Genomic DNA, 17078 nt, shown 5'->3' with positions numbered 1-17078 from the left:
CCGTTCCCGCCAGCCAGGTTCTGGCGGTGAAAACCGCCAGAACCAGGCTGGCGGGAAGGGGGTCGGAATCCCCATGGTGGCGCTGCTTGCAGCGCCGCCGTGGAGGATTCCCTGGGGCAGCGGGAAACCGGCGGAACACCGCAGGTTTCCCGTTTCTGACCGCGGCTGTACCGCCGCGGTCAGAATGCCCATGGAAGCACCACCAGCCTGTTGGTGGTGCTTCCGCGGTCGTTGGCCCTGGCGGTCATGGTAAGACCCCCTTTGTCTTTTATTTCAGTTTCTGTGTCAACTTCTTCCTATATGGTCTGAGGACTTTGTGCAGAGAAGGGCGAACCCCTTGCACTAGTAGGCCTTGTTGAGGCTTACTTCGACAAAGTGGTGCCCGAACAGGGACTCACCGGTGACACGGATGCCCGACGGAATGGTCGCGACGAAGGATTGGGATCTCGCTGCGAACGATCAATGCCTGAGGAGACCCGAGTCTTGGCAACCACAGCGTTTTTCCCTTCTTTCTGATTTGACCATCCAGGTGGCGCCGGTCCTCGACTGAGATCCTTTTTGTTCATTCGTCGTGCAGTGACCATTTGGTCGATTTTAGAACTTGGGAGTTGGAACCTGGACGCCCTGTGATTGGTAAGAGCCATTTTACGGCACTTGCTGTGGGTTTTTAATGTCTTTGTTTCACCACTTACTGTGGCTCTCGTGTTTTGGGTGACTAGTCAATTTGTGTCCTTTGAATTGATATATGAATTGCAATTTATATAGGCAGGTAATGAGGAGAATTTTCTCCAGTTTAATTTTGATTTGAACAGCACCTTAAGTGCTACTTTGATTATAATACTGCATATTCTGCACTATTTTTGGCATGCCTGTTTTTAGCGCACTTTGTAGGATGTGTTGCTTTTGTAATGGTACCATTTTGATACTGGAAGAATCGTAACCGGCATCCCCAGAGGGGACGCCCAGTAGAGATATGTATGTTAAACATGGTCTTTCTTCTATAATGTACAGCACATTATGGAATAAATACACTTGTGCGGATCCTGAGTTACGTTGGCCTGTGCATGGGTCATTTGATTTGCGAAAGATTGTGTATATGGAACAATACATGTGTAAGCGAAGGTCTAGGCAAGATATGTTTGACTGTGTACGAATGTGGGAGAAAGAAGTGCATGGACGAGTGAAGCGTGAGCAATCCTTGCTTGAGAAAGAGCAGCGGAAGAATGTATATGTGAAAGCATTGGAAATGAGAAAGAAAGAAAGAAACGATTTAAAGGAGATAGAAGAGAAAGAACGTAAATTACAGGTAACTGGCCAATACACTGTTCGGCAACCTCTGTATCCTATCCTTAATAAACCGCACAATGATTTTTTGTTACTAGATCGCCATCCACCTCCGTATGTCATTCCTTCTGCCCCTCATGAGTTCGCTGAGGTCTTCGGTACGGAGCAACAGAAGATACGAGACAGTCGCTCTATGTTGCCTGCTGACCGTGCGTCTGAGCTTAGATCTACTGCTCGTAAAACAATTCATAGCGTTGTCTCTGCTTCTGAACTTTTAAACAACATGAAAGGGTGGACGGAAAAGGAGCAGGTATATTTTACTGAGGCATTTGGCACAGAAGTTATTAAACTATTTCGGAAAAATTCTGATGAGTTAGAGCCTGATGATGTAGCAGCTGATCATAAGCAAATGCATGAGGGTCTTTTTGTTTTCTCCCAGGTGGCTGATGCAATCAGACGTTTGGTGAAATTATGTGTTGCGGCAGTCCGTTTGCAAGAGGAGAAAAGGGCCATGGACGTAGTTGCACGGACATCTCAGACCGGCGGGGTGCAAGCTTCCATCTTCAGGAAACAGATAAGACTATGATAGTTCACGCGAAACCAATGCGGGAGGCTGCGCCTTTGTATGTTCCTCCTAAAGGATCGGGTACAAGTGATGGCAAAACTTCTGTCGATGCTAAGGGTTACTTTATTTATAATTGGGTGTATATCCTTGGAATGTATATCCTTGGAATAGGGCAGATGTAATGCACTTAAAACAGCATTACCTGACCCATGGAAAAATCCAGCCGCCTTTTATGTGGAAGTTGAGGGAGAAATTGGTTCTTGTACTATGACTTTGGCTGACATTGATTTATTTTTCGTATTGATATTACCACCAGATATGTGGAGAACTGTTTGTAAAGTTGATGATCGTGCAGTTTTTGCGGCGTCATGGAAAGAATTAGAATAGATGGACGGGGATAGGGAACCTGCGAAAAAGACATATCAGTTGATTATAGATCTTTCCGCAACCATATTAGTTACGTTAAAAACGATTATTCCCCCTAAAAAGATAGAATGGACTGTTTTAGCGCCTTTTAAGCAAAAGTCAGATGAATCGGTCTCTGATTTCTTTACACGCTTTGAAGAAACATTTCATGATTTTAGCGGCCAGTTATTGTCAGATGATACAGGCAGACATTTGTTCATCGATAAATATGTCGCAAATCTGTTACCAGGAATAGCTAGTCGTCTAAAAGCTAGTGAAAGTTCATATACTACCTCTAATCCGGTTTCTCTTTTGACTATGGCTCAGTACTATGAACGTCAGGAATTAGAAGCAAAAGGTAGCGAGGATAAAAAGATTAAAGAATTAAAGACGAAGGTTATGTTGGCTCAAGCTTATGGTCCGCCTTTTAGAGGTAGTGATAGAGGTGGACGTGGATCTTACGGTTCTTCTTACACTCGTTCGAATTTGTCTGTTGATTAGCGTGCGTATTGTAAGAAATTTGGGCATTGGGCTGCTGATTGTCCAGCACTACGTGTTCAACAGTGTTCACATGGTCGGGGACAAATGAGAAATCGCTCAGGATATTCAGGGTCTAGAAGAAGCACGAATGATCATGTTAGGATTGATGCTAATATACGAGGGCAGGATCGGTTTAACACTTTTGATAGACAGAACCAATACCAGATGTCTAACTATGTGCAGCCTGATTTCCAAGATTCTGCTTATGCATAGGATTGCGTAGGATGGGGTAAGGAATCGGTTGAAGTTCCAGTAGATCAGAGGGGTCCCTATGTTACAGCACATGTTTTGGGTTTTACTGATCAGTTTCTGGTTGATACAGGAGCTACTCGTAGCGCCTTGTCTAAACAATTGGTTCCAAGGGCTCCCCTGTCTGGCTTAACCATTACATCGATATGTTTCAATGGCACACCTTCCCCTAGCCCATTGTCACAACCACTTGCATTCCATGTTGATAAATTTACTTCTCCATGTCAGTTTTTGCTTTCTCCAAATACACCAGACAATATTGTGGATCTTGATGTGCTCAAGTATTTCAGGGCTACAATACGATGCTCTCCTGAAGGGGTGCGTGTTATTTTGAATGATAATCATCCTGTGATGGAAAGAGTTTGTCTTGTTAGAGAGGATATTGCATTAGCTTCACTCCCTAGTACTTTGTGGGCTACTTCAGATACTGATGTGAGACAAATGATTATTCCACCAGTACATAAGAGTGTCAAGGAGGGAGCTGTATTGCCACGTTTGCCTCAATACAAAATTTCACAGGAGGGCGAAGAAGCACTCACACGAATTGTGCATGATCTTATTGCAGTTGGAGTTGTTGAGGAAGTTCCGTATAATGTTTGTAACAGTCCGATTCTTCCTATTCTGAAAAAGGATACTGATACAAGGATTTACCGATTCATTATTGATTTACGAGAAGTGAATAAGATTGTGGTACCACAATATCCTGTGGTATCTGACATCACAATACTTCTTACTTTGGTTCCCCCGACAGCAACTACGTTCTCTGTGATAGACTTGAAGAATGCTTTCTTTTTGATCCCTATTCATCCTGACAGCCGATATTTGTTTGGTTTTACTTTGAATAAACGATCATAAAGATTTTGCAGAGTTCCTCAAGGCTATACTGAGAGTCCTAGTATTTATAGTCAAGCGTTAAAACAACAACTTGATTCTTTTGTTTTGCCTGAAGGTATGGCTCTCATACAATAGCTTGATAATATTTTGTTGGCAGCTGATACCCCTGAGCAATGTGAAAAGTGCACTTTGTCCTTACTTTCTTTTCTTGCTTCACACCATCATAAAGTGTCACGAAAGAAATTGCAATATTGTAGGCCAAAGGTAACCTATTTAGGTCACCTTTTGTCTAAGGAGGGCCATGCACTTACATTAGATCGTATTCAAGCAATTTTAGACACACCAGTACCCTCTACTCAGAAAGATGTTTGTGCATTCCTTGGTCTTACTTCTTTTTGTAGGCAATGGATATTAGGGTTTTCACACATTGTCAAACATTTGCTAGCACTTTTGACTAAAGACACTCCAATGCCCCTCCCATGGACAGATGAATGTGAGACTGCTTTCCGGAAGCTACGACAAGCCCTTTGTTCAGCACCAGTGTTAGGTACTCCAGATTACACGAAGCCTTTTGCACTTTACGTACATGAGAAAGATGGATGTGCATTGTCAGTTTTAGTACAGACAAATGGCGATAAGCAGCGTCCCTGTGCATATTTTTCAGCAGTACTTGATCCTGTCGCTCAAGCGTTGCCTGGGTGTTTTTTATCAGTTGCAGCAACAGCTGTGTCAATACGTCAGAGTGAAAGGATAGTTTTGTCACATAAGCTGTTGGTGTTAGTACTCCATGCGGTTGATGCTCTTTTAAATCAAACAAAGACGCAACATTTAACTAGCGCTCGCCTGACAGGATATGAATTCACATTGCTGGCTCCTCACATTACACTGAAGAGATGTGCTACACTAAATCCAGCCACTTTGTTGCCATATCAGGTGACTCAGCCTCAGTCACAAGAAACACGTGATTGTGTATTCCTTACCGAAGAACAGACAAAGGGTCGTATTGATTTGCAAGATACGCCCCTTCCAGATGTAGACAGGGAATTGTGGGTTGATGGGTCTTGTTTGAAGTTGCCAGACGGTACGACCTCAGCTGCATATGCAATCACCACAATACACTCGGTAGTGGAGACAGCTCACATACCACAGAAGTCAGCTCAAGCAGCTGAACTAATAGCTTTGACACGAGCATGTGAGCTTAGTACTGACTTATGTGTGAATATTTATACAGACAGCCACTATGCTTTTGGAGTGGCTCATGATTTTGGTTTGCTTTGGAAGGAGAGAGGCTTTCTCACATCCCCTGGGATGCAGATAATGCACGGAGAATTAATGCATAACCTCTTGACTGCATTGACATATCCAAAGAAAATAGCTATTGTGAAATGTAGTGCACACAAGAGAGTGACCGATAAGATAGGGCAAGGTAATGCCCTTGCGGACCGCGTAGCACATGAGACTGCGATGCAGCGAAGTACTACTTCTATGTATGTAGTGAAGTCACAAGCTGAACGTTGGCATAATGCTAGACAAGACGTATTAGATATACAGAAATCTGCTTCTGTGAAAGAACGTGAGCAATGGTCTGAAGAAGGAGAATTGGATGATGAGGGCTGTTGGCGGAATAAGCAGATAGATAAATGGAAATTGCCTATAGCTTTTGTACAACCTATGGTTCAGATGGCACATGGGCTGGCACATGTTGGAGCTTCAACAATAATGAAGTTGCTTATGCCAGTTTGGGAGCATGCAGAAATTTCCAGTGCAGCTAAGAGAGTAGTACAGTCTTGTTTGATCTGTTTACAACACAATCCTGGAAAAGGGACACGAACTCCTGCAGGAGGGTTTGCTACACCAGCTGCACCTTTCGAAGTTCTACAAATGGATTATATTCAGCTTGAACGCTGCAACAATTTAAAGTATGTCTTGGTGGTGGTATGTACCTTCAGTAAATGGATAGAGGCGTACCCCACAAAGTATAATACTGCCATTACCACAGCGAAGGTGCTTTTGAAATAATTTTTCCCTAGGTTTGGTGTTTGCAGACTTTTATGGCATGATAACGGACCTCATTTTGTTGGGGAAGTTATTAAGCATGTCCTGAAAGGATTAGGGATCAAACAGAAGTTCCATGCAGTTTTCCACCCACAATCAGCAGGGTTGGTGGAAAGGTATAATGCTACTTTGAAGTTGAAGTCAGCGAAGGTACAGGCTTCCACATCTTTAACTTGGCCGGATGCATTACCGTTGGCATTATTGTCTATTAGGTCAGTGCCACACTCTCGAACAGGCCTTACCCCCTATTAAATAATATTTGGAGGGCCAATGAACATTTGGGGAGTTCCTAAGCCAAATTCTGTATATGATGTACCTTGTATCCTGATGAATGATTATTTGGCACAGTTAACCGACAATTTGGTTCCTATTCATCAACAGGTTCGAGAAGCACTTCCTGACAGATTTACAGGTGAAGGCCATGAACTCCGACCTGGTGACCAGGTTATGATTAAGCCCTTTGAAAGATCAAGCAGCTTGAAACCAAGGTGGCGAGGCCCAGAGCAGGTACTCCTTGCGACAAGGACAGCAGTTCGAGTGACGAACCGAAAGAATTGGGTCCATAGTACTCACTGCAAGAGAGTGCTACCTACCTTGGTGGAACCTGCTGTGCTGACGGATCTTCAAGAGATTTTGACTACGGAGAAAGGCCGTGCTATATCACTTGACGAATCTGCAGAGTTCTTCCCGGACAATACGATTTCTGGAGTGTTGCGATATAATTTGAGACCGAGGAAAGAATATGTAGTGCTGAAAAAAACTGGTTGAGCTACCGCCCTGGGTTAGTGAAACGGAGAGCCAATGAGGCAAGGGGGGGGATCAGCCATGCATTAGAGTAGTGACACCCATCTTGGGCCGTGGTGAAGAAATCAGCGGCTGCCCAGGGATAAGAGCTCCAACAATTGTTTTTAATTAATTTCTGGAAGGGTCGATTATCACTGTTGCTAAAATGAATAACAAAGTGAACATTAGTACTATGGAGTTTGTTGTTGTTTTGGTGGTTATAGCAATAATCACCTGGTTTGTTGAAATGACGTCTCCTGCTCGTGAGTTTTTTGTTACCACTACTCCAGTACCAGAGGATCACTATTACTTTATGCTTCCCTATCAGGAGCAGAAGCACTGTCAATCGTACTTCAATAATACTTTCATTCAGATGTTGCATCATACTCATAATGCTACAAATACTACTAACTGTTGGGTATGTGGAATGATACCTGCACATCAAAAGAAAAGAGGAACACCTTTCATTCCTCTTCCTTTTTCACACAATGGTTCTTGTCAAGCTTGGTATACGCTTTTGTATGCATCTGGAAAACGTACAGAGGGTGGACTTCTTTTTCACCTTAATAAAGTATGCTACCAAGAAAAAGATGGGTATCCCCAAGCCAAAGGAACTAAATGGGAATGGGAAGAGTATTAACCGGACAATGTTTCAATACCATATGTCTTCACAAATATAAGAGACTCTGACAAGAAAGAACAATTTGTGATTTCTGTTACAGAAACTAAAGCAGATTTATGTATACGTAGCATTGGGCGAATTCCAGTGGGGACAAGCGATTGTACCTTGATTTTAACTATTGAGGGTGTAAATAATAGTAGTTTTACAGCTTCACATAATACCCATTTTGTTTGTGGTAACTATGGATATTACCAACTACCTGTTGGGTGGTCAGGTATGTGTTATGTATCTTTTCTATTACCCCCTGTGTTTTTGGCACCTGCATCATATCACTGAGATTTTAAACTGTTCAATGACATCATTAAAAATAGATATAAAAGGACAATTAGTGCAAATGAGGTAGACCAAACGGACACTAGCCTGCAACAATATGTTGATTTTAATTTAGGGTTGTTCTCCTTTGTGGGTGCTGCGTTAAACAGTAGGAAATTGAGACGATTGACTAGGGTTGTGGAAGCTGTTACCAATAAGGCAGCTCTGGCACTTGGGAATATTACAGAGGAGCTCCAAATTGCGAGAATTGTAGCGCTCCAAAATCGTATGGTACTAGATGTGATATTAGCTGATCGAGGTGGTGTATGTTGCATCATCGGTAGTAGTTGCTGCGTTTTCATTCCAGATCACTCACCTTCAGTGTATGATGTAATATCTAAATATTGTACTTGTACTTGGACTGTTTCTGGATGGTTTTGGTCTCTTGTTTCCGCTTGGGGCTGGAAACTACTGACAATCCTGTGTGTAATGATTGCAATATTTTTCACATGCTGTATCTGTATTCAGTGTGGTCCAATGTTCTGCTCCATGTGTATTACTGCTTGTATGCCTACCAAAATAAATATTACAGAAATGAAAGCACAGCACATGTTAGATAAGGAAATAGCTGAAATGATGAGCATAAATATACAAGATGAATATTTAGATTATCCCAGAAAGAAGAATGTCTTCAGCTAATGCTGAAAGGGTCGTCTGTTGTAATTTAGCCGCGATTAGATTAAGCATTAGCAGAAGACATCTTGTATTTAGCAACTATTGTGAACATTTCGCGGAATCCATTTTGTATTCATGGCAGCCATTATCTCTGCCACATGCTGCCATGTGCTCGCCATGTGCTCTGTCCTACCTTCCTGTTAACTACTCTTGAAAATCTGTCTAGTGACAAGTTATATTTAGCATCTCCAACTTTGCACATGCCCAGTAAGGTCTGCAGCTGTTAGCAATTAGTAACCGACAGTAATGTGTCTACTAGTCCTTGAAAACTGTTAGCCCCTCCTACCTGTCGACTGTGCATTTCCATATGACCTTATATGTATATAAGTCGTGCTTCTATAATTGTACCACCTTCTTTTAGCCCCTGCGTGGGTATAAAAGGACCTTGCTCCCTTAGTTCAGTGTGCTACTTCAAACATTACCGAAGGGTGCTGTTTGAACTGTGGTACCACCTCATGAGGTTTAATAAACTTTGTCTTTTATTTCAGTTTCTGTGCCAACTTATTTGTTGCAGAGAAGGGCGAACCCCTTGCACTAGTAGGCCTTGCTGAGGCTTACTTCGACACCACTAGTAGCATTTGATTCACAGGCCCTGGACACCTGTAGTGCACTGTACTAGGGACTTACCAGTAAAACAAATATGCCAATCATGGAAAGCCAATTAAATACTGGATAGCAGTGGTAAAGTGCCCAGAGTAACAAAAACAGCAAAAACAGAGTACAGCACACATCAACAACCTGGGAAACAGAGGCAAAAAGTTATGGGAGACCACACCAAGGATGAAAAGTCTAACACTAAGCAATGTTTTACATGGGCATGGTTATGTCTCTACTGAGCCCTCATTTTTGTCCTTGACAGTGCTGATTCTGCTAAAGTAAAAAATGTGAGCGGCAAGCTTGGAGGCTATACCTGACTAAAGACCTTGTGAAGGGGTCTGGGGATGGAAGCAGTAGGACCAGTAGGATAAGGACCATGACCAGTAGTAGAATAAGTGCCAGAAGTTGGACCACCAGGAGAGTTAGGATGACCAGAGCCATGAGGACCAGAAAAGAAGAACCAGACCTAGAGAGATTTAATTCATGAGGACCATGGTTACCAATGCCAGAGGGGACCAGGAACAAATGGATTGAGGATGAGGAACAGGAGAAGGAAGAGCAGGACTAGTGGTACAGGAACCAGGGTGAGAAGGATCAAGAGGATGTGGAACAGGGGGATCTGGACCCAATGGACAAGGCCAGTAGAAAAAGAAGGACCAGGGGTAGGAGCAACAGAAGACTGCGTATCATGACAACATTGAGGGCTAGGAGGGGCTGAGTGGATGGACCAGGACCAGAGGGATGAGGATGACCAGGGCCAGGAGTAGCAGACCTAGGGACCTACCCACCAAAGAGAACCAGTACCAGGAGAGAAATTGAAGGAAGACTCAGACACAGAAGGGCCAGAACCACAGAGATCATGAGAAGGAGGACCAAGAGGCCAAAAGCGAATGGACCAGGATCTAGAAGACCACAACTGGAAAGGTCTAGGACTACCAGGACCTGGCTGGAGACAATAGATAAGAATGATCAGGATGGTAAGAATGGACCAGGAAGTCCAAGCCCAGTAGGAATAGGATCAGAAAGCCTATGAGGATCAGACTCACAGGGATCCTAATCTAGGGTGATAAGGACTACATGAACCAGGGCGACACACAGTATGGGAAATAGGAGGACAAGTGCCACAGGGATGAGGAAGACCAGATCCAGGAGGACCATTACTTGGAGGACCATCATAGAGGGATGATGGTCGGATGGACAAGAACAAGGTAGAATAGGAAAACCAGGAGACCAGGAGGACTTGTAGGACTAGGATGGAGTAAGATGATCATGCCAGCAGGACCAGCACCAGAAGACCCATTACATGAGGAACAAACAAAGAAGTTCCAGAACTAAGATCAGGATTACACAGAGTTGGGGGCTAGGATCAGAAGGCAAACCAGGAGACTAGGTGAACCAGGGAAGCAGGACTAGTGGGACTGATGGATGAGAATTAGGGTGAGGAAAATTAAAAGGACTATTGCTACTGCTGTGAGAGCCATCACTTAGCAAAAAGGCCTGTGTCAGAGCTACAGCCAGAAAACAATAATTGAAAGAGATTCACCCAGATCAGCTCTAAAACCTCAACAGTGTTTGGAAAATTACTATTAAAGTGGAACTGTGAAATGATCAATCTGCATGTCACACAAATAGAGATAACAACATTTCTGTTTATTCAGCCTCTTATTTCTTAAAATATTTGTAATAATGTCAATGAATAACAATCTCTGTGAGTTTCTACTCTTCCTTGTCTTTGATGCCCATATGTCTTTCTGTGATGTACCAGGAAAGTTCTTTCATATTCCAATGACATTCACTTCTATTCATTATTTTCCCACTCCTTAGCAGCTCCTCAATGGAATACTTCTTCTGAAAGCCTGACAAAGTAGGGGCCATCGAAGGAAGGACTTTATATGTCTACCATATTTAGAATACAACCAGCCTATAATGGACAGGAAAAAAATGACCCTTCCACCCTAAGAGAAAACTCCCTGAGTGAAGGACAATTGGCTTTTTTGGTTTTTCAAAAACAAACTCCCGCTTTGGGAGTTTGTTTTCAAAAACAAAATAAATTTGAAAAGTTTGATGGCCGGCCATCATGCCTGATGGTACAGTCCTCCAGTTGTGTCATGCATTGACACAGAGTTATCCATAGGGCCAGCGGACAACTGTAAATTTGGTGGATGGAGGGCCCTGGGGATGGTGGAGGTATTTTCCTTTGCCGTCCTGATGGAGTTAACTCTGTCCTCCAAACACTATTTTTTTCTTCCTTCTGTCATGAGATTGGAATTAAACCTTTCAATTATACTGTGTTGGTCACTTTATAAGGGGCCCTCTGCAATTATTTCTATTTTGTTAAAATCACCCCAAATAGCAGGTGGCTTTATGTTAGTGGGATACAACATTTCCATTTCTGGTTTTTGCTTTTACGGATCATTGTTTTAGGTGTTTTAGTCTGATTTGTTTAAGTGAATGGAAGCTCAATTGATAATTCCAGAATGCACTAATTTGCGACAGAAAAGGAAATGTTATCACATGGCGCCTTTTGGTAATCCTATCTCTGCCCTGGGTACATTTCCATGGCTTTGTGAGTGAGAGCGAGCACATAGCTTCAGAAGAGTAAACAGCTGTAGTTACTCCTGCAAAGGTTCTAATCATCTTCATCATTAGTCGCTTCTGCAGCTAAACATAAAAAAAGTAGGAGCATTTGTGGAGCATGACACAGATCCATAAAGGGCCTCCCTAGTCTTTTTGTCTTGGCCTATGGTGTAAAGGAGTGTCATTCTGTGCCATGTCTGTCATAAGAACCTGGAAACATTCAAATATTTGGGACCTTTAGACATATAAGTTAATGTCTGCATCTAAGCCATTTTTATCACCAAAGTCCTCATGTCGCAAAATCACAGGCTTTGTCACCAAAAGAGTGCTCATCAGTATGCACCAAACCGTTTTTATGAGTTGGAAAATTCTTTCAACCAGTAAAATGACTTGCAGTTGTTTCTGAATTACAGATACATAGTTGGTCCAGGGGGTGCATCTAAAAGGGGTGCTTTGGGTGGTTCAGGGCGAGTTTCCTCATAACATTAGGGAATGCCTCCAGATGTTATTGTTCTGAAGAGCCTAGTTTATCAGCTAAAAATACCTGTTTTCGTGCCATAACTTTTTTATCGCTTGTTTTCATCTTGTCTTCTAAAGCACACCGCCTTCAGGCATGGAGCCTGTAGCAGGTACATATTTTAACATAACTGTGAAAAAGAGGAGTTTTGTTCCAGGACTTCTTATCAAATGTTTTATTTTCTTTCTCACTCAAGCCCTGACACACAGCAAAAGTTCAATGGCGGTACCTCAGGCTTACTGAAGTGTGGTAAGGGGACAACATATGATGGTGGAGTGAGACAGCCCGCCATTGCCTATTGGCCAGGACGCATAGCTCCAGGTACAGCATCATATGATACCATATATAGTATTCTGTTGTATGAGGGAAGTAATGATCTGTATAATGAGTCCAGGACAAAAACCTGGGCAAACACTGAAGTGCAATCCTCTAAACAGAACCTTCTCTGAGACAAGTACTGCCCTTTCAGACATTAGCTGAACAGGCTCAACATTCCCTGTTAGTCAGTTACAGTACTGTGCAATTCAATATATTTTTATTTTTTTAGCAGAGGCAACCTTCTTTGGATAGGAATGTTATTTTAAGGTGCAGCATAGACTAACAACGTCTGGCCAGAGAATATCATTTAGAAATGGGATGAAGGGCATGCTATTGCCACTTGTCCAAGACTGACATATTTAATATTGTAAAAGGCATTGCCTTACTAAGTGCATGTATAACGAAGGTAATAATTACAGGTGGGGTTAAAGGCTGTTCATTAATTTAGGTACTATGGCACATCTATTGTGGTACCGAGCATAACATTGTCACATAAAACATTCCCTGTGGAGTTGGGTAAGTGCAGTTTGAGATCTTCTAACTATATTTGACCACCTAACTGTCCCCCCAAGACCAGAGGGATCTACTGTTGTATGACTTACAAAGGCATTTTTGTTTAGTAGCCACAAACTCTGAGTAGTAAGTATTGGTTCAGTCCTGGTAGAAGGTAAGGACACAGACATTAGATATGCAGCTGCTACCAGGCCAGAGACGGTTTGAGCTCTATAGGCATATGCTTTGAGGGTTATGGAGTGAGGATGAGGGCATGGCTGTGGGCTGGAGCAATTTAGTTTCTGCTTGGATAGTAGCATCCTCTGACTCTCATCTCAGTGGTGAGACGTCCTGGATCTAAAAGTGGAAAGGATCTCCAAGCCCTTGAACAAAAGGGCTTGTCTCTAACTGAATCTTCTTCTTCATTTTCCCTAGGAGTGACCCATGAGCTGGCCAGTATTTTGGACATCCTCCCTACATTTGTTTCGCTGACTGGCGCAACTAAGCCCAATGTGACATTGGATGGATATGACATTACTCATGTGCTCCTTAAAGGTGGACATGTAAGTCATTACCCATGAACCATAGCTGTATGCTCTTGTACATTGTTAGGCCAGATGTTCTGTTTCCTGTTTTTAATATGTCATCCTTATTAATCACAAATTCTCCGTCTGTTTCTCTGTGTGAAATCCGGTCTGGAGAGTTCTGGAGCAGTCTGAAGTTCCTGAGCCCCACTTATATCAATGGGGGCCTTTTAACTCTAGTGTTGTGGGGCCTGTAAACCGCGAACCTCAAGCCAAGTACCAATTATCTATTTTAACACTTGACTTTAATGATAATGAGGCAGAGCTAGCCCAGGAAGATGCAGTGGGCTGGGAACTCAGAACTCAGCAATGCACACCAGTAAGATTCAATAGATGGATTTCCAGCCACTACGTTTACTACACAGTATACACAAGATTTTAGGGGAATTGGTTACAGAGCCTTACAGACCAACCAGGGTGCAAATCAACTACTGTAAAGTATTGGGCAACTAACCCTGTAAATCTTATCAGTGAAGTAACCGGCAACAGTTCATGTGTCTGTAGACTCCAAGCCAGAAAACAAGCAGGACCACCACCACCTTCCAGAAATATTAACCTGGGTAAGGGCTTTTTACCATAAAAAAATGTAGGCCTTTTTCAGGTGTTCATTATGTAAGGTAAAGCTCTACTGTTGTTAATAATAGTTTTCAGAATTGATGAAACAAGCCTACTGGATTTAGCATGCTTTACACCATGAAAGAGTCACTGGTGGCAGGCATTTACAAGAAGTTCTTCATTTACAAAAGCTTACAGGCTTTAACATTGATATGAGCATAAGATATATATCTGGTGAAACCAGCTAATATATGGACTGGCCTTGCATATGCACCTTTGCATAAAGGCCGCTCTGGAGAATCGACCATTGCATATGGCAAGACCTAGGAAAAATGAATAAGAATAATGTTATCATGAAGTCACAGAGACTTCCTGAACATTAGCCAGGCTCAGAATTGATGTATGTTGGCTTGTATGCTCCAGTTTGTGATATTTTTGTAGAATGCATTTGCCTGTCAATAGCAGAACTGATTTCTCTTCACTCCCACAGGGTCCTCTCTTATAGGACCCATAGCAGATTTACTTTCCTTTGGCATGGTACAGTATCAAGAAGCTGGTGCCTGCAGAGAGTCCAGAAGTGTGCAAGAGAACAAAACAGAGGTGGATGTGTAATCCCGAGTCTTTTCACATGGGCCATAGTGTCACTGGTCCATCCGCTGTCCTTTTCAGGCTCATTGGCATGTTTCCCTGCCTCTACAGAGGCTTAAGAAAGGAGGTGGCGCACTCCATGATGGGTGAGGCTCCTCATACCCAATCTTCCCTCCACATCTTACTAACACTAAAGAAACCACCCTACTGCCTTTCCCACCCTTGTACACCATTCTGGTGAATTATAAGATGGCAGTTCTCTCCAAAATTAGTACACAGCATTCTCTGACCTTCCTTTTGCCTAGGCAGGTTTATCCTCTTTCCTTCAAAATCTTCAAAGAGGGCTACGGTCGGGCAGCTGTGGAAGAAGTCTGCTCTTCACAATTGGAAATAGGAGCTTATGTTAGCTTGAATAAGAAGCTATTGCTGGTACTCAGCTCAACCCTGCCTCCTTCCTCCAGCAGACGAGTCTCCCTGGAATTGGCCTATCGTCTACTTGGGCCATTAAGCTACTAGGTAGCAAAGCACAGTAATTACCTTACGCAGCTCAGCAATTTAAAGGGTTAGTTTGATTAAAGTCTGTCTGAGAAAGGTATTCTGGCATACCTTTATTTAGGAATTCATCTATGGTAAAAAAATATCTTGCATCTTTATTTCGGGTCTACTGAAACACACACAAGGCAACGACTCATATCCTTGTACTACGTTCCAATCCAAATTACAGTTAACACATAAAATGTGCTAAGTATACACTTCACCTAAGAGAAATGTTTCATTTGCTCTCAGTCCTCAATAGAATTATGACAATTTACACCGGACCTCATCTTCCTCTGTGATGATACAAGCTGTATCAGACAATAGTCCTTTTCGCTTAACCTTTATTTGCACATGTAAGTGTACATCACATGCATCCTTCTCTGATCCTTTTACACCATTTTAACCATAGCAGCTGACTTTAGTTTAAAATATTGACACTTGAATGTGCAGCTGACACCCATTTTACCAGAGCATGACAGTTAGTAGGACTCCATTAAGGAGTCTCACTCCACTCCACAGCAGAGATCCAACAACTAGAGGACCAAAAGCGAACAAAACTGTATTTTCTTACAGAGGTAGAACTCAGATCGTTTCCTTTCTGCAAATATTCTGCAGTTTTCCATGCAAACTGAAAGCAGTTCTGGTCGATGTTGCTTCCTGAGACGATATGATTGATGTTAATATAACAGGGCTCATAGAGCATGTGGGGGTGCATCAGAAAAAGCCCTAGGCCTCATAGAATGTCTCATCAACGCTGTCTGAGCTGCTTTATTGATTGTGCACCTATCTCTCTGGCACTACAAACGGGGAAGATTCAGACAGGTTTCTCATGCAGAAAGATCTCCGCTGTGATTCCAATATCTTGCCAGGTATTGCTTTTATCCCTCTAAAGTAAGTGGTGCTGTTCTTAACTGCTGTTAATGAAAGATAACTGCTGTTAATCTGTTGTGCCTTCTCCTGTTTTCAGAGTAAGAGGAAATCTATCTTCTTCTACCCAGTATTCCCAAACCAGACACAAGGGGTCTTTGCTGTACGCTATGGCAAATACAAAGCCCACTTCTTCACACAAGGTATGTTGGTGTCCAGACGCCTATTGGGATGTAGAAGAGACTGGCTGAGGACAAAGAGACAACTTATGAGAGTCTGGGCCTCGCAGAGCAGGATGAGTGTTGATGGAGGAGTATGAGAGTACAGGAACGGGAATGTATGGTAATTGAATGGCTTATAAATGTGTCAACTGTAGGATGAATGGGATTGCGCAGTAACTGGAGATGGATTGAAAGCACGCAAGCTGACTTGAAGGGTAAAAGAGTGCTTCAAGATGGTTAGGGGACGGTGAAAGCATGTGCAGCAGTTGAAGGTTTAAGAGCAAGTATGGCAATGGGAAGAAAAGCTTCTGAAGGGATTGGAGGAGATTCTGGCAAATTGCAACTGAGGAGGGATGATCACATACAGGTGACTAAAATGGATGAGCTACCTGTGATGAACAAGCCAGAAGCCGAACAATGTGGTGAGCATTGCATAAATTTGAGTGGTAACAAAGTGGGAGAATAGATCAATTGACTGGTAAACGAGTTAGCAGTCAGGCAGGCGAATGGGCCAGATTATTCAGGTAGACTGTTGAATGGGACGACTGGTTAGCAAAGCTGTGGATCATGAGGCTGTTTAACTGAGTGCTGACTCAGCCAATTAAGCAAGCAGTTTGGTCAGTTGGAAGTGGCTAGGAGCAATGCTGTGTCTGCTCAGTGTAGCAGGTCTTCAGAAGCTTAGTCCATGACCTCATCTTTACTTACTCAGCAGATCTCATGGGAAATTTCATCCTCAGATTTTTTATTTATGTTGGGGAAAGAACAGTCATGAGATTATTGCATTACCAGATTGACGTTTATGGGCCCATGTTCGTCTTATGTCTTCCTGATACCATTATCC

The 17078-nt window shown here is 42.8% G+C and overlaps 1 protein-coding gene across 1 annotated transcript in view; it reads left to right on the top strand.

Annotated features, from left to right (window-relative positions):
• Window positions 1–17078, top strand: part of LOC138288161 (arylsulfatase A-like) — a 480219-nt gene that overhangs the window by 450132 nt on the left and 13009 nt on the right. The window contains exons 6-8 of the mRNA XM_069229468.1: window positions 12272–12396; window positions 13321–13448; window positions 16117–16219. Coding sequence (XP_069085569.1) covers window positions 12272–12396; window positions 13321–13448; window positions 16117–16219 — 356 coding nt within the window. The remainder of the gene's footprint in view (window positions 1–12271; window positions 12397–13320; window positions 13449–16116; window positions 16220–17078) is intronic.

The sequence above is a fragment of the Pleurodeles waltl genome, chromosome 4_1, assembly GCF_031143425.1.
Source record: "Pleurodeles waltl isolate 20211129_DDA chromosome 4_1, aPleWal1.hap1.20221129, whole genome shotgun sequence".
NCBI lineage: Eukaryota > Metazoa > Chordata > Amphibia > Caudata > Salamandridae > Pleurodeles > Pleurodeles waltl.
The sequence above is the reverse complement of the archived record's forward strand: the minus strand, read 5'-3'. Positions and strand labels throughout refer to the sequence as shown.